This window comes from Schistocerca serialis, chromosome 5 (assembly GCF_023864345.2).
Source record: "Schistocerca serialis cubense isolate TAMUIC-IGC-003099 chromosome 5, iqSchSeri2.2, whole genome shotgun sequence".
NCBI lineage: Eukaryota > Metazoa > Arthropoda > Insecta > Orthoptera > Acrididae > Schistocerca > Schistocerca serialis.
In genome coordinates, this window is record NC_064642.1 from 749,701,197 (window position 1) to 749,725,131 (window position 23,935).

The window sequence follows — 23,935 nt, forward strand, 5'->3', positions numbered from 1 at the left end:
GAAGGCAAGGCACAGAGCATAATATGTTTTTAAGTTTCACAAGTGCGTGCTCACAGGCTGGTGACCGCTTTAAAGGGATATTTTTATGAAGCAGCTTGTGCAGAGGGTGAGTCAGTGTTGCTGCACCCAGAAGAAACCTGTGATAGTATGCTATTTTAGCTAGCAATACCTGGACTTCCTGCAAACTGGTCAGACAAGGAAAGCCGTAATAGTGGTGACATGCTATTCCAGGGGTCAAACACCCTGCCAGGAAATTTCATGACTAAGACACACAATAGAGGGATGAAAATATTGTGACTTGTAATATTACACTTGGGACCTGCAGTTTTCAAAACAGTAAAGAGACAACAGAGGTTACATAAGGATTGTACCATCATAGTGCCTCTTATTACAGTATTGTTAAGATAGTTGATGCAGCAAAGAACTTCTGCCGTAAATTCTTCCAAAAAGCATTGGAAGGCAGCAGGGGCACTAGGCAGCATAAACATCAAATGTCAATATTTTGATGCAGAGGGTATGTGTCAATAACAGATTGTGCATTAATGGTAACTTTTAAGTCTCCACAAACTCAAGGCTGACCCAACTGTCTTTTTGCAATCACTAATGGCATTGCCCACTTACTTGTTAAGATCAGTCAAATGATGCCTAGTGATGTCAACTGATCCAATTTGGACATGACTTGTTCACATGAGTACAGAGATATGGATCACATCCAGAAAAAAAGAAGAAAACATGGCCCAGGTGAAGGTTTAAGCATGATATGTGTTGTGAAGTTATTTGCACACCCTAATCCCTCAGAGAACAAATCTGAAAATCCATATCACAATGAATCTACATCGTGATAAGGAACGTGATCTGATACAAGATGCACAGTAATAGAAAATTCAAAAGCAACAAAATTGTCTAACCTAAACAAATTTTCAGTATGAGGATTGTTAACAAATAAGTGATAGGACGGGCTACAGATTTGTAAGCTGTGTACCTGTAAATTGAGCAAGAACAGAAAAATGTTATGTATTGTAGCTTACCAGATGGCATTTGACGGGAGCCAATGGCGGGGTGCCCTGCCATGTGTACATTTGAGAACTAAGGAACGAAACAGCAGCTCCATTGTCAACTCATAGTGATGACACTTTGTTCACCACAGACACTTCAACAAAGAGCTTATTCTGACTTGTAGACAGTGAGGAAATAGAATGAATGTCTATGTCCATTCATTGGAAGGAAAGCTGAGAACAACAAACTGATACAGTGTGGCCTTTCTAGTGAGACTTGTGATATGATGCCCACTGCCTGGGAGATTCAGCTCTCATATTACACAAAACAAGAGGGGATAGCAAAATGGTTCAACTGGCTCTGAGCACTATGGGACTCAACTTCTGAGGTCATTAGTCCCCTAGAACTTAGAACTAGTTAAACCTAACTAACCTAAGGACATCACAAACATCCATGCCCGAGGCAGGATTCGAACCTGCGACCGTAGCGGTCTTGCGGTTCCAGACTGCAGCGCCTTTAACCACACGGCCACTTCGGCCGGCTGGGGATGGCAGAAGTGCTGCACAGTGTTGTTGTTGTTGTTGCTGATAGGGTTGTCCATTGCGGGTGCGATTCCTCATTTGAATGGCATCAACTTCCTCGTAGGTCGGCAAGCTTGTTGCTGTGCACAAATGTGTTTTCTATCAATGATGGTGATATTACTCTACGCTTTGATTTGGTGGCTCACAGCACAGGAGATTTCAAAGCACTGAGTAATGTTTAAAGCTTCGTCTAAGGAGAGATCCTCACATTTAAGGTCTCTCTGAAGAACTTGCATACTGGGTGCTAGGTGGACGATCGCATCTCTAACCATGACGTCTGCATAGGATTGTTTGGAAGTTTTAGTAATAAAATCCCACTCATGGCTCAAACTCTGCAGCTTCACTGCCCAATCACAATAATACTAATGTGGCCACTTGCAGCACTGGTAATATTCTACATGAGCAGCAATGACATGGGTATGCTTGCGGTGATAAGAAGACAACAAACTACACACATCATCAAGAGAGAGGAAGGCCAGTTCCTGCCCAGTTCCTGCAAAGGGCTGATTGACACAAATGGTACACACAAGGAAAAATGCGTGATTGAAAACTAAGCCTTACTAGTTTCTTTGTCTCTCACCCTAAATGCAATGAACTGCTAGTGGAGCCATATTTCATAAGCTTCCCAGTCTTCAGCAGAGTCATTGTACAGCAGAAATGGGAGTGTGGTGGAGCCTGAACTGTCAGCTTTGCCTTAAGTTTTCCAAGGTAGCCCCAGTAAGTTGCTGCTGCTGGAAAAGCGATTGTGCATCCATGTATAAGTTACTTGAAAACAATAGTCACTGAAGTTAAGCACACGGAAGTTCTATTCATTGCTACTTGGGTCCTAGCTCTGAACACAATAAAAAGTACTGTGGGAAGAAACCAACTCTTTATTCAGTCATGCCATGACAGTGCATCCATTTAGTTTAGAGAACATATTATACAAGACTGCTGACCAGAACCAGTAAAAGCTTATATAAGAAGCATTTGGCTGTCAGGGACCTCTTGCTATTGATGGCAGGCAATAGAGATGCTGGACCAAGGTCGGCAGCATCTGGTAGGGGAGCCCGGATCAGCTGCATGGTGCACATATCAACCAGTGCTGTGGTAATGGTGGCTGAGCTGCAGTAATGTGTGGGTTACTACAAAAAAATAATAAACAAACAAAAGTGAAAAGTGCATTGAAACCCTAAAAAATAATCTCACAGTGGGGAAGAATAATGGGTCATAATGGCGGGTGTGAAATAATGAGTTGTATTAATGGAAATGCTGTGCAGTTGAAACTGTGCTATAATAAAATTATTAGGTACAGTTACCTAGGAATTATTTTATACTTTTTTGTATGTATGTCTTTATACATACTGATAAGCCAAAACATGATGACCACTGCCCACTGCCTGCAATGTTGGATGCTACGTGATGGTGCTGTGGGCACATGATGTGGTAACAAAAGTATGTAAGCAGAGCTGACATGGACAGGGGATTACCCTAGCAAAGATATATGCTGAAAATGGGATAATCCATTGAGATAACTAACTTTGACAAATGGCAGACTCTTATTATGCAGAGTCCATGAACAAGTATCTTGAAAATGAAGTGTGTTGAATGTTCATGTGCTACTATTGTGAAGATCTACAGAAAGAGGTAGAGGAATAGTGAAACTACCACAAGATGGTAAATGATTGGACGTCCACGACTTCACAGACGGTGGGATTTGGAGGCTTGTGCACTCTGTAAAGTAGGATAGATGGTGATCTGTGGCACCTCTGCCAAGAGATCACAGTACTGGTGCATACACAAGTGTTTCGGAGCACACTGTGCATCATACCTTCTTGAACATGGAGCTCCACAACAGACCTTCCTACATGTTCACATGTTGCCCCCAACAACATCATCAATTATAATTTTAGTCGGCACGAACAATCGAGGTTGGACTGTCAATCATTGGAAACATATCAGCTCTTCAGGTGAATCACATTTTTGCTACACAAGGTCACTGGTTGTCTCCACAAACGGTGTCACTGAGATGAATTGTGGCTCAAAAAGTGCAGTGCGCCATGGACACAGGCTGGTGGGAGCAGCTATGGGAGACGTTGTGCTGCCCTTGCATGGGACTTGTGGTAGTAATAAAGATGTGCTGACAGCTGTGAACCACCTGTAGCCTTTCATGTTTGATGTCTTCCCCAACAGTGATTCATCTTTCAGCAGTATCATTGTCTGTGTCTCGGAGCCAGAACAGTGCTACAGTGGTTTGAGGAGCATTATAGTGAATTCGTGTTGATATCTTGGTGACCAAATTTGTGTGATGTATATTGTACGGAACCCATCTGGATTGCTATTAGGCCCTATAGTATTTCATGCAGAATCAGTGACGTATTTTGTTCCAAAGACAGACAGACAAGCTATTAAGCTGATGATAATAATGTTTTGGCTCATCATTATATTTATGATAATTACTGTATAAATTTGAAGAGAAAAATGTGTTGAAACTTTTTAACCTGTGTCACATTTTTGAAGACCTCATAGCATTTGTTGAATGTGTATTAAATCTAAGCATACAAATTCTTGTGTAAGATACATTATTAGTATTTGCTTTGTCAGCCATGCTTCAAATCTGTGGGGATATCCAATTTTGTATTTGTGGAATGAGAATATCTAATCATATCTAAAGTTTTTTGTCAAATACAAACAGGAAACATTTTTCACCAAAGAGATTTGAATCACATAATCTCATTTGAACCCCTCTTCCTTGTGATTCAGTGCTCTTTGTCAAAAAGTTGAGCTATTTTTTTAAAAAAAGAAAAACAAATCCAAAAGGAGATTGGAAGTTCTTGGTTATTTTAATTAATTAGAACTTTAGTATTGAATGTTTCAAATTGGCTTTTGGTTTATCACATTCAAAATTATTGGAAAGGAAGAAGAATTAGAAATATTTTGGACTGTGGGTTGCACCATTGACAGATAGATGTTTGACATCAGTGGTAATGTAAAGAACATCTATGAGATTGAATACCTTACTATGACATTATATTACAGTTTCAACGCCACAGAATTTAACAATGTAAATAGGAGCTGTGAGATTTATTTATTTACACATCAAGTTCCATATGACCAAATTGAGGAGCAAATCTCCAAGGTCATGGAACATGTCAGTATATGAAATTACAACATAAAAAACAGATAAAAATAAAATGTTTATGAACCCGAAAAAGTCAGTCCGTAAGTTTAAGTAAACGCAATCAACAATACAACAAGAATAAGCTTAATTTTTCAAGGAACTCCTCAACAAAATAGGAGTGACCCATAAGAAAACTCTTCAGTTTTGGTTTGAAAGTGCATGTATTACTGCTAGATTTTTGAATTTGAGCGGTAGCTTATTGAAAATGGATGCAGCAACATACTGCACACCTTTCTGCACAAGAGTTAAGAAAGTCCGATCCAAATGCAGGTTTGATTTCTGCCGGTTATTAACTGAGTGAAAGCTGCTTATTCTTGGGAATAAACTAATATTGTTAACAAGAAATGACAGTAAGGAATATTTGTATTGAGAGGCCAATGTCAAAATACCCAGACATGCAAACAGGTTCGTGAACTTACACCACTTATTGCCTGAACCGCCCATTTCTGAGCCAAAAATATCCTTTTAGAATGAGAAGAGTTACCCCAAAATATAATACCATACGACATAAGCAAGTGAAAATAATTTTTGTGTTGAACGATCACTCACTGCGGATACCATTCAAATAGTAAAAATGGCAGGATTAAGTCTTTGAACAAGATCCTGAATGCAGGGTTTCCATGATAATTTACTATCTATTTGAACACATAGAAAACAAAGATGATGTAACTTACCAAATGAAAGCATTGGTATGTTGATAGACACACAAACAAACACGTGCGTCTGTCAACATACCAACACCTTCGTTTGATAAGTTACATCATCCTAGTTTTTAGATATATTTTTCCCACATGGAATGTTTCCCTCTATTATATTGAACACATAAAAATTTGAACTGTTCAGTTTCACTAATCATATGCCCATCCCCTGAAATTAAAACATCAGATTTTGTTGAATTGTGTGTTAGAAACTGTAAAAAATGAGTCTTACTGTGATTTTGTGTTAGTTTATTTTCTACAAGCCATGAACTTAGGTCATGAACTACTCTGTTTGAAACTGGGCCAATGTTGCACACAACATCCTTTACTATCAAGCTAGTGTCATAAAGCAAATAACCCATAATACTAGAGGGCATATCGTTTATATAAATAAGGAACAGGAGTGGCCCCAACACTGATCCCTGGGGGACGCCCCACTTGACAGTACCCCACTTGACCTCTTGCTGTCTGTTGCTAAAGTAAGAGGTTAACCAATTGTGAGCTACACCCCATATTCCATAATGGTCCAACTTCTGGATCAATATTTTGTGATCAACACAATCAGATGCCGTAGTTAAATCAAAAAGTATGCCTAGCATTCAAAACCTTTTATTACCCATCCAGTACCTCACAGAGAAAGAGAATATAGCATTTTCTGTTGTTAAACGACTTCTAAAGCCGAACTGTACATTTGATAGCAAACTGTGTGATATAAAATTATCAATTATCGTTACATACACAGCCTTTTCAATAACTTCAGCAAACACTGATGGCATAGAAATAAGTCTAAAATTGTCTACCTTATCCTTTTCACCCTTTTTTATAAAGCAGCTTTACTTCTGAGTACTTTAATCATTCAGGAAACTGACCATTCCTGAAGGAAAAATTACAAATATGGCTAAATACAGGGCTAACATGTGCAGTACAGTACTTTAATATTCTGCTAGGAACTCCATCATATCTACGAGAGTCCTTAGTCTTCAGTTATTTAATTATTGACTCAATCTGCCCCCTTGTCTGGATCCCAGAGGAGTATTTCAGACATCAATCTTGGAAAGGCATTTGCCAAGAAAGTTATATGATTCCCTGTAGACACGAAATTTTTATTTAACTCACCAGCAATGCTCAGAAAATGATTGTTAAATACTGTACATATATCTGATTTATCAGTAACAGAAATATTTTTACTACGAACAGACTTTATAATGTCAACCTTGTGCTGCTGACGAGACACTTCCTTCCCAACTTACCGTATGGTTTTAATTTTATCCTGTGAAATAGCTATTCTATTTGCATACCACATACTCTTTGCCTTCCTAAAAACAGTTTTAAGCACCTTACAGTACTGTTTGTAATAGGCTACTGTAGCTTGATTGTGACTACTTCCAACATTTTGATATAATTCCCACTTTGTTCTACATGATATCCATATCCACTAGTCAGCCACCCAGGCTGCCTATTACTGCTAGTACCCCGTTTAGAATGTTCTAATGGAAAGCAACTCTCAAAGAGTATGAGAAATGTGTTAAGGAAAGCATTATATTTATCATCTATGTTATCGGCACTATAAACATCCAGCCTTCACAAGGTTTAAAAAACTCTCTATTGCTGTTGGATTAACTTTCCTACATAGTTTATAATTATGTGTGACATTTGAGTACAAAAGCCTTTTAATATTAAAATCTGTGCATCATGGTCTGAAAGGCCATTCACCCTTTTACTAACTGAATGCCCATCTAGTAATGAAGAATGAATAAAAATATTGTCTATGGCTGTGCTACTGTTCCCCTGCACCCTAGTTGGAAAAAACATAGTCTGCATCAGATCATATGGATTTAGGGGATCTACCAACATCCTTTTTCTTGCACCATTATATACAAAATTTATTTTGAAGTCACCATATATAACTAATTTCTGGTACTTCCTACAAAGTGAATCAAGAATCCTCTCTAGCTTGAGCAGAAATGCTATGAAGTCAGAGTTAGGGGACCTATAAACAACAACAATTAGAAGTTTAGTTTTACTAAATTCAACTGCCCCGGAACAATATTCAAATATCTGTTCAGTGCAGTGTCATGATACGTCTATGGAATCAAATGGAATACTGTTTTTTACGTACATAGCCTCATCCCCACCCCACAAGGAACTCACTGAGAAACAGCCAGCTAATCTGTATCCTGGTAACGAAATCCTCTGAATTGTCAAATTATTTAAGTGATGCTCTGATATACTGATAATTTCAGAGTCAACATCTATAACCAATTCACTAACTTTATCTCTAATACCTCTTATATTTTGATGAAATATGCTAATTCCTTCTCTGCTTGGAAGCATTACATCCTTGGAAGGTGAGCCCTTAGTTAGAGGGACTTCCTTTAAGCAGGTATACCTATCAGCCGTCTTCAATCTAAAAAAAAGGTGCAGCTCTAACACGAACTACTACAGGGATTTTTTGATGAGTGATCCCACCACCACCCACTACACTGTCACCTATAAGCTTTGCCAGCCTCTCCTTCCCATACCTATTGAGGTGTAGGCCATGCCTAGTGAAACCCGTTTTACTGATGGACCCAACTGGCACCACTGAAATGTGACCCATGCCCTCTGCCATCAGCGCCCCCTCCAGCCTCATGTTAACGCGCCTAACAGCCACATTAAGATGAAGCCGATCATGATGCTGAAACAGTTGCATGAAATGCACATTAGTGCATTCAGTTTGAGTAGCTGTCTTTACGAGGTCACCACCTATATCGTATTTCGCTTCCCTATCAGGACTGTTCCCTGCTCCACCCACTATCACTATCTGATCCTCCTTCGTAAAATTCCTACATAACTCCCCTATGCTGTCAGTCTCCTGAGCCCACACTGCACTAGGCTTCACAATGTTGGTGACCTGGTACTCACTCCCCAACACTTCCACCCGCATCTCTTGGTCGTGCGGTAGCGTTCTCGCTTCCCACGCCCGGGTTCCCGGGTTCGATTCCCGGCGGGGTCAGGGATTTTCTCTGCCTCGTGATGGCTGGGTGTTGTGTGCTGTCCTTAGGTTAGTTAGGTTTAAGTAGTTCTAAGTTCTAGGGGACTGATGACCGTAGCAGTTAAGTCCCATAGTGCTCAGAGCCATTTGAACCCAACACTTCCTGCAACTGCTGGCCCACACCTCTACCATGCAAACTACCTAGCAGCTGAACCACCTTCTTTCTGTTAGACTTTGCAACTGACCTAGGCTTCCTAACTGCTGAGGACTGCTGCATGTTACTTACACCTACAGCTACAAGAGGCTCCCCTCCACTCAACTCTGACAGGTGGTCAAATCTATTGCATATACGCGAAGTATAACTGTCTAAATACCTCCTCCCCCTAGCTGCCTTCTTGCCAACTGCCAGTTCCCATTCCCCACCAACCTTCAGCCTCCTCAACCTATCTGGTTCCTCCTATACGCATTGTAACTGCACCTAAAGGTCACAGATCTTATGCTCCTGCTCCTCTATCGACTTATTTCTACTACAAATTCTGCATTCCTAGGAGAAGCTCTCTCTAGAATGCCCACTATCTTCCCCAGCACATTCCTCCCCCTCCACCCCCCCCCCACCCCCCCACCCCACCCCATGTATTAATACTACAAGCTACCTGTGTACCTCTGTGTAAACAACACAAGGATTAATGATTTACATTTCTTCTCATTCTTAGTATTCATGAAATGCAACGGGGTTTCTACTGATTTTCAGAGGATAAAATCCATTGTTTTTCATTACCCGTTAAGTTGAATTCATGACCTCTCAAAAATATGTTTGGTACAATGACAAAAACATTTTTTGTAACGAACCTGAAAACCATTGAAATGAAAGCTGAATGTAATAATTCTTATATCACTTGAACTATATTTTAGCATGAAATATGTAACTGTATAATAATTGTAGTATACTGTTCATCAGATGCTGAAAAAAAATTCAGCTCTCACTACGGTGGGGTATGGCTGTTTTCAAATATATTTGTCATTACACCCAATCAAAATGCAAATAGTACTCTGGTGAAAGCGTACAATTTTCCTTAAGACAATATAACAATTACAAAATTACAAAATCTGTATCAGATGATAAATTTCACTATGATAGATTCAGTATTTAAGTTTCTTCTTTTATATTTTTAAAATGAGATTATAATTAGAATAGTTTTATATTAATGATTGAAAACCTCTAAAGAAACACCTTTCCAAAAAAAAACATAGGTTAAAGAAATTTAAATAGCGGAGGGAATTGATAGAATTAAAGAAACAACTGTTCTAACGTAATCCTTCTGCAATACATTAGATTGCAGCATGGTCTTGGGCAGTGTTACAGTTTACATGTCATTTCCACTTTGTATATACACCTCATCTAGATCTGTGTCAATGAAGCCACACCTCCAGATTTCTCCCTCTGGAGCTGCCCCTCAATGTCCCAAATCTCTGGAGCTGAGGCTGTGCTAACAAGGCTTGCACAGATGAACATACAAGTCCCCTACAGATAACAAATACTTTTTCAGAACTATGGTGAATCTTTATAATATATATTATAGTTTATTAAGTGGACTGCTGGATACAACATTTTTGGGCTAGTGCTATCTTGCTACTCTCTTCTAGAACTGCACCTGACTGACCTGCAAGACAAAAGTCATGACCACTCACTCAGTTTCATTACTTTACTTTCATTACCATTTGCTCATTTTCATACTTTTTCATGACCAGTAGACAGCCTGTGCAACTGAAATGCTGATGTTTTTCTTGATTACATATGGAAAGTGAGCTATTTTGACACTGAAATTGCTTGTCCTCAGGCAGGTGAAGAGGAGGTGGAACAATTGACTGAGGACTATCCAGATGATGCATTTTTAATGGTATCTCAGCTGCACTGGGAAGATGAAGTTGTATGGAATGGAGATGAAATCAAACATAAGGTAATAGCAAAGCATGGATACAAATTATTGTGCGTTGAATTTATTTGCTTCTTGCATCCTAACTATTGAGAAGGTAGATTGCTATTTAACTTTCTCTCACAGATTTCTACATTCTCAACTCTTCCTCTTCTAGAGGAGAGTTGCTTCCAGTGGAGGTTTCCAAACTACATTGAAGGCAAATTATTTATGTCGCTGTACAGTGTTCAACATCATTCATATTTCAATTGCCTTCCTTATTTTGCTCTCCCATAAACCCCTAGTTTCACAGATAACCAAAGCCTTTCCAGAGTTGTAATACAGTTCTCAAATCAAATTGTGGTGCGCACTTGCAGTTTTACCTCCCTGCCAGAGTCTTGTGGAGTGTGTGTGTGTGTGTGTGTGTGTGTGTGTGTGTGTGTGTGTGTGTGTGTGTGTGTGCATGCGTGCATGGGGAAGGGAGGAGGGGGGGGGGGGGGGGCGTGTGCACGCACAGGTGCTCAAAGTGCAATGTTGGGAGAGACAGTGCTGCATCTGACCAGTATGTGATTTTCCATATTCATGAGGAAAGTGATCCCTGGTTAGCTTTCAGAGCTATGCAAAAGGTTTCTAATTTTTGCAGGTTGTGAAGAAGTGTGATCTTTCATAATCAAAGGCTGGGGTTGTTGCAAAATTGGTGCCATTGTATGGTAAGAAGGAAATCTTTCTGTTTCTATGCTCTTGCTGCAACATCTAGTTGCTATCTGTGTATACTCAATATTGTTACACCTATTATTAGAAGCAAAGGTCTTTTTCAGGCAGTAGGTTGCCATCATGGCACACAGTATTGAATCTGCCTGCTATTAAGTAAGTAGTATGCTCTAGTAAACTGGTATATTGCACTATATTTTAGGTGATGCAGAAGCTCAACAGCAAGACAAATGCTGCTGGGTGGGTTCCTAGTAGTGGCAACAGGACTGCCCAGGCTTTCAGCCAGCCAGGCAAGGGAGTGCCCCACATAGTTGGAGGCTCTGTCAGGCTGGGTGCTGGCCAGATGCCTGGTCTGTCCAGCTCCGTCAACAAGCAGAACAAGAACATGTATGTGCTTTTGAAAATGTGTTGTTCCCTATTCCATTTAATACATTGCAAAGTTTCAAGTTGTAAAATAGATAATTTTGATTAATATAGAAAGGAAATAACTTTACTAAGCATGCTCAAAATTTGTTCAGGTTTTAAAATTAGTGTTGTGTGTGTGTGTGTAGGCATGCAGTCTTTTGTGTGTGCACATATATCATATTCGTTCTACAACTAGACCTAAATTCTGCAAACCATTGTCAGGCATGTGCTAAAGGTCACTTTTATAGTACAGTGTACAGTGAAAGCCGTGTTTTACATTTTTGTGTGGTCCAGACATAAAAAATGCAAAATTGAGGAAAATGCTGAATTGAGTAAAACATTAAAACTACAAAATAAGAGAAAAAACAAATGTAATTGGCATATCTGATTAAAAATTGTAATCCTCTCCAATACATCATATAAAATCTGTACAAGTGAAGGATATTAAATGTGCAATACAAAGTTTTGTATGATAATTTGTGCTAATGAATTTCATCAGTTCTTAAAAAATTGCAGATGTGTAACAGCAATTAAAAACTCATCAAAAGTTGAAATTGGTATAGAGGTATGACGTAATCGAGCTGAGCCATGCCGGCTTTTGTCCTATCAGGTCTCCTCCAGAGATCGTACCCTTTTGGTGCTCGTGATGCGGTTCCAGGATGGCTCACACGGGGAGAGGTGATGGACCGAGCAAATGTGTGGAGTGAGGGGCAGTTAGTAACAGTGTGTGGTTGGTAGTGGGCATGAGAGGAGACCTTGGCAGCAAATACTATCATGATGAAAAGTCCATTCGAGTCGGCACTTTGCATTAACGTAAATCAGCCCCCCCCCCCCCCCCCCCCCCTCAAGCAAGGTTCAGTCCTTCCACTTAGTTCTTTATGGGCGTTTATGAGGCGCCAATGTTTCCCCTTATCATGAGTTGTTTTCCAACATGCTATGGCCACAAGTTATACATCAAAACACATGTATTTGAGATCTTTCCTATGTGCTCACCCAGAAAAAAGCAAAAATTGATGAGCATGGGGAATTGAATCAAAAACTGTGGAGTACAGTGAAAGGTGTCTGAAATCTAACGTGTGTGTGTGTGTGTGTGTGTGTGTGTGTGTGTTTTGCTTCTGTAGACTGAGGTAGTGCAGTGTACTCTGATGATGTGAGCGCAGTGACCTCTAGTGTGCTGCTTGTAAACTTTTCATTGTTCATTGTGCTGAGTTGTCAAAATGGAGCGTTCTGCAGTATTGTCGTATTGTAAATGTGTGCCGTTTGCTCTTCAAAGTTGTCACTTGCTGCAGCGTAAACACAGTAAGTGTTGTGAAAGCGTGTATATACACAGAAAATTTCCCTCACGTGCGATACTTATTTATACAAATGAATATGAAATAAAGTTGAGTGTGCTGCGATATCAGTTCTTCTTATCCCAGCAATCCGTTACATTTATAACACTCTGCCTGCCATCACAATAAATTAATCAGCATTGACAACTGCAACAAAGACAAACAAGCCATTACACAACTGTTTGATGAACATGTCCTGTTAACTGTGGTGTCGCCCATAGCAAATGAAGTAGCCTATGTTGGCTGCCGTCAGTAGAGGCATATGTTTTGGATTCTGTTGACAGGCTCCGAGCAGAGCTACTGTAAGTAAAATTAATGCTTGGTAGTGAAGGGTGTACGAGGTATAACTGTATAAATTATACTTAAGTGGAAGCCACGGTCACTCCATTTTCTATAAGCTGATCACATCAGCTGCACTTTGGAACAAGCCGCCAAGTAAGCTTGCTGTTTATCATTCTGTATGGTAGAAGTCACTGCAACAGTGTGATGTCACCCTGCTATACAGTTATTGGCTGCATGTGGAAAACAAACATCCGAGGTGTTGTAATCCGGTAGTTTTCACCGTATTTCAAAGTTTTGTGTATATTTCCCCATATAGACTATAAATTTTTGCTATTTTCCAGGTAAACATAAAAGAACCCTCACAACTGTGTGATTTAAGGTATATTTGAAAGAACTCTCAAAACTGTGTGTTTTAAGGTACAATCTATGGCAGTAGTGTGTTGGGAAGTGGCTCAATTACCTCATACATCATTAGCAAAAGTGATAACCTTTTCAGTTACATACCCCACAGTATTACTAGTGGCAAAACCCACTTTTTCCCCTTATAGGTGTATTATATGTAGTAATATTTTGAAATTTCTTTCTTATTTGTTTACGGATTTGCAATTTGGTTATGTCAGTTGATGTTATGAGTGTTGATAAATTACTACCTAGGAGGAGAAGAATGAAATTCTTGCACTGACCTTGATCTATAGCTTCTGTGCCTCTTTATGGTTTATATGGAATTAGAGAAGAAGCTCAACAATGATTTACTTCATGTCTGAAAAGTAGGAAGCAAAAGGTTGTTCTCCAGTGTCAACAAACAGGGAAGAGGTATGAATGTAAAATGGGGTAGCACAGGGTTCTGTTCTGGATCTGTTGCTTTTCCTGGTGTATATCAATGATCAGCCAATAAACATGACACATGAAACAAAAATTGTCCTCTTTGCAGATGACACAAAGAACATAAAATATTCTCTTCCATTACGAGCCTAACAGGAAACGACTGCTGTTTATTCTTAGTGTGGTACATTGTTAACATATAGCGGAATTTTTATGAATGTTTTATCAAGTGCTCTAGAGCAGTTATTTGAATCTCAGCATTTTCAGTCCTCACGCTGTTCAGTTGTGTGTAGTTGGATGTGGTTTATTCTGTGCTTGATTTTGACTGTTTACTGTGATAATCTGGTCTTCATATTTTTGCTCTGTTTCATGGCAGATCTATTTATGCTAATAACTGCGTAGAAGCACAAAATATTGAAGATTTGTAGAACGTTTTCCTGTAAAATATTCTGTACTGCTAAGCCCCCTCAGGCCTGTAGCTTCATGTTTTTGCATGACAGCCCATGTTGAGTAAATTAGGAGGTACTGTAGTGGAGTTACTCTAGAAGTTTTTCACGTCTCATACTGATACAGCAATTTAGGAAAGTAATGATTCTGAAACAAAACACGTTCTTGAATAATTCAAACTCACCAATTTATAGGCTAAACAAACACACAAAAATGGCATCATACCATGTGCCATTGTCAGGAGACTATTGCCACTTATTCTCCAGAAGCTAAAGAAATTCAATTTTAAGGTGGGAATAGTAGCAAGAAATATCGCTCAATTATTTCCGGAACAAAAGAAGAAGGAAAGGAGGCTTACTTTGCCTACTTTCACTTTTGTTATCTCTTGTGGTATCACATTCCAGGAGAAATCCGTGCACTCAGCAAGAGTATTCTGCATCCAGAAAAGGATGGCCTGGCAGATGTGCAATGTCAGTTGGCAGGCTTTGTGTTGGCTGCTGTTCAGGTGTCTCTGGATTCTAACTCTGCCATCGATGTACATGTACTCCATTATACTACAACATGAGAACTAATCAGAAAAACAATTTGCACTTGCATAATATCTCCTTTAGCATTCAACAGAAAGGTTTCCTTTTTAGAAGGCTTCCAGAAAAACTGAAAAAACTGAATACTAAATACCAGATTGTCGAAACTAAGTTGAAAGGTTTCCTTGGGACCCACTGCTTCTGTTCTGTACAGGAATCCCATGCAGTAGTTGAGAACTTTCCTCTGTAATGTGTTATTTATTTGTATATCCTCTCAGTTTCTTTCATGTTTCAGTAATTCTTTTATTTATAAATTTTCTAAATAGCATTCATTAAACTATGGACTGGCTCATTCCGTAACCGAGTAGCATTGACTTACATGGTCGTGCATAACCTGATAAATAATTAAAAAACTATTTGAAAACAGTCATCCCCATTCCTTTTTCTCGTAACATTCTGTACCTTTTTCTTTAATAAGTTTCATGTTTGATTCCTCTCAGCACAATAGTATTACACCCCTTTCCACTGGGTTACAATATTCCCTCACTGCCTAGACTCCCAGGCATGTGTGATGGCTTGTTGTGGAGGACATTTTGTTCCTTGGGGATGTTCACTACTTCAAAATAAAACACTACAGCACTTACAGCAGTCATGCCAGCCTGCTGTGACAGTTTGTTATTTATCAGAAACAACAAAGCACATTGGTCAGTTACAGCACTTGTCTTCCTGGCCTCCAGAAGCATGGCCAGAATTTTCTTTTCAGTAGCTGAGTACTTTCTTTCCTACTTTGACACTGTTCTGTTCGCTAAATGTGATTTTTTTTTTACTTGTGTTTCCTGTCCATTTTTATGCAGCTAATGTAACTGAAACATCAGGCCATATTCTGAACTGTAACAGCCTAGGTAAAAATCCTTTCACAAGTCTGTATATGACAACATCTCAGCATATTTTATGCTGCGTTTGACCTGTTGGAGTCCAAATTTCAGCTTTTTGTCTGCTTCTGAATGTTGTTCTTCCTTAAGACAACATGCAAATTGAATTTGTGTGCTTACAACGAGTTAGTATAAGCCACATAATCCCAAGAACTGTTGTAGCTGCTCCTCGTGTTGGAAAATCATTATTTTATATTCAGTTTGATGATGCCTCTAAACATTATGATATGTCCCAAAAAATCTGGTATCTTTTTACCAAAATTTGACTTTTCTTGTGTTGACTTTTTCACAATGTTCTAATATCCATTCCATTATCTGAGAACGTTCATTCCCTTTGTAGCTATCATATGTATCGTAATTTTATTCAATTTATCTATACTTAACAACCATTCAAGGGTATATTTAAAAGGTAATATAAAAATTTTAGGCCAGATGGTAACATCTTTTAAGATAACATTGGCCAATTTAGACGAATGCTATTTTTAGATTCCTCATTTACCTGAAGATGTTGGTACCCATGTTGCACCCTTTAAATTCCTGTTACAGTTCATCTTTTTACAACCTGCCTCTCTGATTGGAATATCTGGTTTGCTATCATACATCCAATACTAATCTCAGCTGTATGACAATATTACGAAAAGGATGGATTGCTACTACAATGTAGCAGAGATGTTGAGTCGCAGATAGGCTCAACAAAAAGACTATCAAATATGTAAGCTACTGCCAGAAGGCCTTCTTCCCAATTAGACAAAACACACACACACACACACACACACACACACACACACACACACACACACACACACACACGACTACTGTCTCTTTTGTGAACAACAGATGATGATAATTACTCTGTTTCAGTATTGTAAATGAGTGAGGTGCCTGCAATGATTGGCACAGTGGACATGTATGTGGGAGGATGGTATTTCATGTCCCCATTTGGCCATCTACATTTATGTATTCATGGTTTAGGGAAATCACTTTCTTTCTCAGTCTGAGCTTACACTCTGTGTCTAAATGACGTCGTTGCCCTCCTCCATATTGTATTTTAGTTTTGATGGGACTCTCAGTCTCAGTCTAGTTAATCCCTCTGCTTCATGATTTTGTGTTCAGTTTCCAGTGACTCAGAGACTCTTATTAGAATTACCATTAACATATCTCCCTTTAGATGCTGGTGCAAATATTGGTTTTCCTGCCATTCTTTTTCTGGAACTTTCATTAGCACCCCAGTATATCTCTTCTATAGGTGGTGCCACTTGGCCACATCTTTTGGATTTCACTCTGTCTGATCAATGACAAGTACTCCACTAGGAATGTAATTTCAAATTTAGGTTAGTTTTTATGTTTTTCTGTGGAAAAATCTTCCAATCTTCTAACTTGCCATTCAAATAATTAAACAGAAATCCATTTGTTGTCTAAACAGAAATCCATTTGTTGTCTGCCCTTATCTATAGTAGAGTGTTCTTAAAAAGTGCATAAGACACCTAGTGAGTATAAGATTTCTTCTAGATGACATTTATTAAATTTTATAGGTCTTTGTGGTTTCAGTCTGTAGGTTGTTATGTCCCTTAAATATACTACATTATTTATGTGGCAGACCTTTTGTTCCACTTGTTAATGAACATGATTCAACAAGATTCTCAAATTTGACACCATTATTTAAAGAATATATGTACAGGGTGTCCCAGGAGGCATAGTCAGTATTGAGGGATGTGACGGAAACAGTAATCCAAATCAAAAAATCTAGCAACCATGGACTTTAAATGCATTTCTTAAGAATTATGAGCACCTCTTGACCTTCAATATTGTGAAACAGATATCTCCTACTGCAAGCTCATTGCTTTCCATATTTAACTGGAGGTAGTATGGACCAAAACAAGAAGAAATTGTCTAGTAAACTTGGGCTCCAAAATGTATACTTTAAGAGCTACGAGCCCTTGTTCAGTAGAAGAGATGTGTTTCACAGCAGCAAGATGAACAATTGCTCATAGCTCCTAATGTACATGTTTTACAGCCCATGTTTACTAGACTTATTTGCTTCAAATGATCATTCCTGTTGTATCCCTGAATATTTACAGTGTGTGTGTGTGTGTGTGTGTGTGTGTGTGTGTGTGTGTACGGTTTCCATCCATACATGCTAGTCTTACAGATTTTGTCTACTGCAGTTTCTACCTTTCCATGTATGTCTTACTCATTCAACTTCCTTTTTATTTTGGTGACCGTATTTTCAATGTGACATGCCTTCTTTTTTTATCACCCTACATGATGTCACTGATTTTAGCTTGCCCTTCCTGATTTTCTTTTAATAACTTGAAATTTTATTCTCATAGCCATGGTATCCTTTCTTACAACTGGTTCTTTGTTCTTTAAGCTTTAGTGTTGTTTCCCCTCAGATTCCTGTCGTTTCTGTAAGCCTGTCTTTCTGCTTTATTTTAAATTCTTGGTCATCTGATTCTGTTTATTTATCGCTGCCTCCTAGTTTTCCCCCATCTTGCAGTTGAGCTTTCTTGTTTTCAATCTCATTTTGACCTTTTTTCATTTTGTGATGTCTATCTTCCACCCTAACTCTTCTGTATCCAAACATATGCATTCTAGGAAGTCACTTATGGGTATTGGCATTGGTGTACTGATATCTGATCCTTCTTTCCCCTTTCAAGAAATCATGTGCAAATGTGTACCGTTGTCATGTTCCTTGGTGCTTGTGCAGTGTGTTTTCATGGCCCATTCAAGCCCATTCCATTCAGTGGCGTCAGTCAGTCAGTCAGTCAGTCAGTCAGTCAGTCCGTCCGTCCGTCCATTATCTACACTGCATGTATGTAAGACACACCCAGATATATATTTTAGTGTTGTTATGGGATTGTTTCATTTGTAAACTAAAATTGTAGTTAGTGTGTGACTTTCAAATCATGATCAGGAAAAAAGGTAAAGGATAAACTCACAGTTAAAAAATAATGCATAAAAAGAATACTAGTACCTCATACACTATACCAATATCAAATATATGTACACTGTGAACAAGATTTTGGTGTAATGTAATGTTACTGGTCCCATGCCACTCATACACTGACTATTTTCTGTGAATAAACTTTCTGAGCCTCCGCTAGGAATGTTATGTTGAGCTGAACAAAATGTGAGGAGAGTAGTATGCGCCAGACACAGTTTTGTGATAAAAAATATTGTGGAAAATAGCAGTACAGTGTATTCAAAGGGAGTTTTTTTTTTTGTTAGAATAAAGTTCATTTGTTTTAATGAAGGTGGCCTTTGACAGTATTATAGCCACAATTCTGGATGTACAAAATAGGAATTAGTAAAAAATGTAATGTATGTTCTGGAACTGTGGCACAATGCCTTTAAAATTTGTTAGGTATGTCCTGTAGACTGGCTTCTGTACTACATTTATTCTCCAAAAAAGTGCCCATTTTGCTTTACTTGTTTCTATGTTTATGATTTTACTCATTTTTCAGGTTGGTGAGTAAACATCAGCAGAGAGGTGACGATAATACAGATGATACTTGGTATTCCATTTTTCCAGTCGAAAATGAGGAGCTTGTGTATGGAGCTTGGGAAGATGAAGTTATTTGGGATTCTGAAAATATGTCTCACATACCTAAGCCAAAGATTCTGACACTTGATCCAAATGATGAAAACATCATATTGGGAATACCTGATGACATAGATCCAGCAAAACAGAGACTTGATTCAGTGACTCCAGCAAAAGTAAAAATTCCTCATCCTCACGTAAAGAAATCAAAGATCCTTCTTGGGAAGGCCGGTGTAATCAACGTCATGGAAGAAGATGCACCACCTCCACCACCAAAGTCACCAGACAGGGATCCTTTTAATGTTTCCAATGACAGGTATGTAGCAGGAAATAGATTTTATACTTGTGTTTGAAACCACATAAGAAAAGCAATATCAAATGTTGTTAAAATTGGTAACAATGTTTTAGATTTAAGCAAATATTCAGTGCTGTCTCCCCATAATTAAAATTACACAGAAGGCATTGAAATCCTCTACTTCTTCCTGAATATTTCATTATATTAATCAAGAAGTCATAGTGCCCCCATTCTGAGTACTGTTATGTATATTTCATTGTTTTCACCAAATGAGGTAGCACAATGATTAAGACCCTGATCTGACATTTGGGAGAACTGAAATTCAGATTTAGGGTTTCTGTGGTTTCTTTGACATGCACATGGCCATTTCACTTTGCCATGTTTATACAATCTGAGCTTTTGCTCCATCTCCAAGGTGAGAGAAAGTAAGAGTCCAATTCATTTTTTCTACTTTGATGTTGATACCTCAGGAGCATGGTTTTGAGAGAATTCAACACAGCTTCTTGAGGTGGCCATGCATTTTTTGGTTGACAGATGGGAACAAATAGAATTCATTAGGTGATAAAATCAGGTGAACACATGCAGTGAGACATTAATTTGATGTTTTTCTCTGTCAGATAATTAGATACCGAACAATGGAAACTCCGGGTAGGAATATCAACAATGTAGGAAAAGACAGATTGCTAACTTATCATGAAGAAGATACGTCAAGTTGCAGACGGGCTCAGTTATAAGACACTCACATAGTGCTTTCAGCCACAACCTTCATCAGTAAAAGAGAGGCACACCCGCACCATTCACACACACACACACACACACACACACACACACACACACACACACAAAACCACCAACTCCAGCATCTTGGGCCAGAATGCCCGAGATGCTGGAGCTGGTGGATTTGTATGCACGATGGGGCTTGCTTTTTTTGTGTGTGTGTGTGTGTGTGTGTGTGTGTGTGTGTGTGTGTGTGTGTGTGTGTGTGTTTTTGTTTGGTTTTACTCATGGAGGCTGTTGGCTGTGGATGAAACCTGTGTGTGAGTGTCTTTTAATTGTGCCTGTCTGCACCTTGACATGTCTTCTTTACGGTAAGTAGCAGTCTGTCTTTTCCTCCATTGTAAATAATCAGATATGTGCTTTGCGTCAGGTGACGTTGTCGTAATAAAGAGTGGTGCAGTGTTTTCAATTCTTATTCCTGATTTCCTGATGATGTCAGGCAAACTGATTGTTGTATACCATTCACCGTGAACTGAATCCCCTTTTAAAAAAAATAGTTCCGAGCTCCCTAGCTCACATACAGATAGCATTCAAATTTGATTAATTTGTGAATGAAAAACACGCAGTGTAATCATTCTTTATATACAGTATGTAGATGACATTACTTACACATTTTGTGTAATTGGGCTGAAATGATAACCCATTTTTTTTTACCCAAAAATGTAGTACACTTCATGCTGTTTGTTGTTTTGTTGCATGCTACCCTCTGAGGCTTGCGATTTTAGTTGTCAGCAATGTTTGCCTAAGTTTCTTCTCCTGTTACTGTGTTGTATCCTGGTTTTCAATTTACTTTGGTCAGATTTTTGTATGATTTAGACACACCAGTTGACACAAGCCTGTTTTGAGTCACAGTCATGCTGTGTGAATTCGTCAAGTATGAATGTTTTTCGCAGCTAAGTATTCGTGCAAAAATCTAATGTGCCCAAGAAGACTTTTATCTCATGATAAGTCACATGATGACTCTCTTAAGTCATGTTGCACATAACATCAATGTGTTTTTGATCAACGACCAATTTTAATTGACCATCAGGACTGACAGAAGCATCACCGTGACAGTAAAGTCCGGTTTCAAACAGATGGGAGAGCATTCTACTAACAGCCTGTTCCTATATACTAATGTTGAATGACACAGTGGTATGTGCAGCATGAATTGTGGAGTAATTTGTGTTGTAATTTTCATGGATACTGAGTCAGTAAATTTGATATATCTGCACTCTTTATTTCAAAAGCATGTAAGGCTTTATATTGTGAATGTGACATGAACTGTGTCTAACTTGGTTCAATGAATCTACCATATCCTTTTTCAAATTGAACTTTGTAATTGTTGAACAATCACTGCATTATATTCACTGTCTGGTGCCATGAAAATTTTGTTATGAAAGATTTAATCTGTTTGTTGTGAATCATTCACTCACCTATTTGGGGGATAGAGAGATATGACAGTAGCTAATCTGCACCTATTCTTGCTATTGTAGTGTGATTAGAAGATGTGTGAGGAGGACAGGAGAAGGCTAAGATAGGTGTAAGCAAGTTACAAATCATCCTCTCCATTCTGTAAATGTTTGTCTGTTAGAGCTTGATTTCTTATGGTAAACATAAATAAAATGAGCTTCATTAAGTTTTTTTGTATTATTGCTATTTCAACACTTTTTTTAAAAAAAAAATGTTTTCTCATTGTTAAGTTTATAAAATATAGATGCTGCGTTCCACATGACAAAACTTAAAATATAATGTTTATGATTGTATTTCTATTATTTTGTCCAAAAGTAAAGACATTAGGCTGTAATTACCTGTGGTATATTTTTGAGTGATTACTTCCAGACAAATATGACATCAGATTCTGGAAAAAATGCTTTTGCACACTTGTTTCTAGGATTTTGAGTTTGATAGGAGTAACTGATAGCATTTCTTACAGTACTGAGAAACAAATTCCATATATTGCACATGCATTATGAAACCACCCACCACATGCTTTTTTACTAGCTTTAAGTTTAGACGTATAATGTAACCAAAAACATATTAGTGTTCCCGTTTATGGAGTTGCCTTTTTTTTCAGATACTATATGCCTCGGTCTTCAGAATCATCTCTGCGTCTTAAAGTCAGTGGTGGAAACTTGATTCAGCATTCAACACCAGTTGTGGAGCTGCGTGTTCCATTCGTGCAAACACACATGGGTCCAATGCGTCTCCGGAACTTTCACAGACCACCTCTCAAACGATTTTCTCATGGTGCACTGGCTCACCCTGGCCCACACCATGTTCTTCCTCTATTAAAACATATTCGGAAAAAGGCTAAAGTAAGAGGTTTTGACTAATGCACAATGCATACTAGATGTTTAGAGGTCTGAATTATATGCTTAGAATGTTGGTTTATTTTAATGTACCTAATGTAATGTAACTAACTCCTTTCTAGGAACTTTATTCCAGGACAAACTAACAACATAGCACAGAAATTGATGAAACTTACGACCTCAAATCAAGTGGAACATTTTAGTCCTATCCACTAGACAATTTTGCAAATAGTACCTTGTGTGTAACTTGACAAGTGCTATCATTGCACACTGTCTAGAGATGTCATACATTTTGAATCTTGAATCTGTACTCTGCAGATCCTTACATCATTTGTGATAGTTAGTAAATTTTATTATACAATTTATTAAGATTTATTTCTGCTATGTTGATAGGCATAGCATGCGAAGAATAATTCATTGTATTACAATATTATGAAAGAATAGTTGCTACTTGCCACATAGCCGAGATGCTGAGTCGGAGATAGGCACAACAAAGAATGTTGGAAAGTGAAATTTTGGCCAACAAGGCATTTGTTGAAATTAGACAACATACACGCACACACTCATGCAAGTGCAACTCCCACACATGACCAAAGTCTCTGGCAGCTGAAGCCAGACTGCGTGTAGCAGCATGGTAGGAGGGGCAACCAGGTGATGGGGGTGGGTAGGGGACTGAGAGGAGAAGGGGGAGGAATAGCAGTGTAGGGGCAGGGGACAGTAAACAAGATGGGGAGAGGGTAGTGCAGCTAGGTGCAGTCAGGAGGTTAGAGGGAGAGTGTGAGAGGGAGGAGGGGAGTAGCGGAAAAGGAGATAATTAAAAAGACAAAGGGTGTGTTGGTGGAATAGAGGGATGTGTATTGCTAGAATGAATACAGGGAAGAGGCTAGATGGGTAAGGACAATAACTAATGAAGGTTGAGGCCAGGAGGCTTACAGGAATGTAGAATGTATCATAGAGAGAGTCCCCACCTGTGCAATTCAGGAAAGCTGGTGTTGTTGGTAAGGATCCTGATGGCGCAGATTCTAAAGCAGTCACTGAAATGAGGAATGTTGTGTTGGGCGGCATGCTAAGCAATGGGGTGGTCCAGTTGTTTCTTGGCTGTAGTTTGTCTGTGGTCATTCGTGTGGACAGACAGCTAATTGGTTGTAAAGCCCACGTAGAATGCAGCACTGTGGTTGCAGCTTAGTTTGTAGATCAAAGCCTTTGATGGGATAGATGATGTTTGGGACCAGACTGGAGTAGATGGTGGTGGGAA

General features: G+C 38.8%; 1 protein-coding gene across 1 annotated transcript in view; it reads left to right on the plus strand.

The window, feature by feature from the left end:
* Positions 1-23,935, plus strand: part of LOC126480802 (transcription initiation factor TFIID subunit 1) — a 241,206-nt gene that overhangs the window by 73,938 nt on the left and 143,333 nt on the right. Inside the window, exons 5-8 of the mRNA XM_050104121.1 lie at positions 10,248-10,367; positions 11,236-11,420; positions 19,241-19,633; positions 22,446-22,686. Coding sequence (XP_049960078.1) covers positions 10,248-10,367; positions 11,236-11,420; positions 19,241-19,633; positions 22,446-22,686 — 939 coding nt within the window. The remainder of the gene's footprint in view (positions 1-10,247; positions 10,368-11,235; positions 11,421-19,240; positions 19,634-22,445; positions 22,687-23,935) is intronic.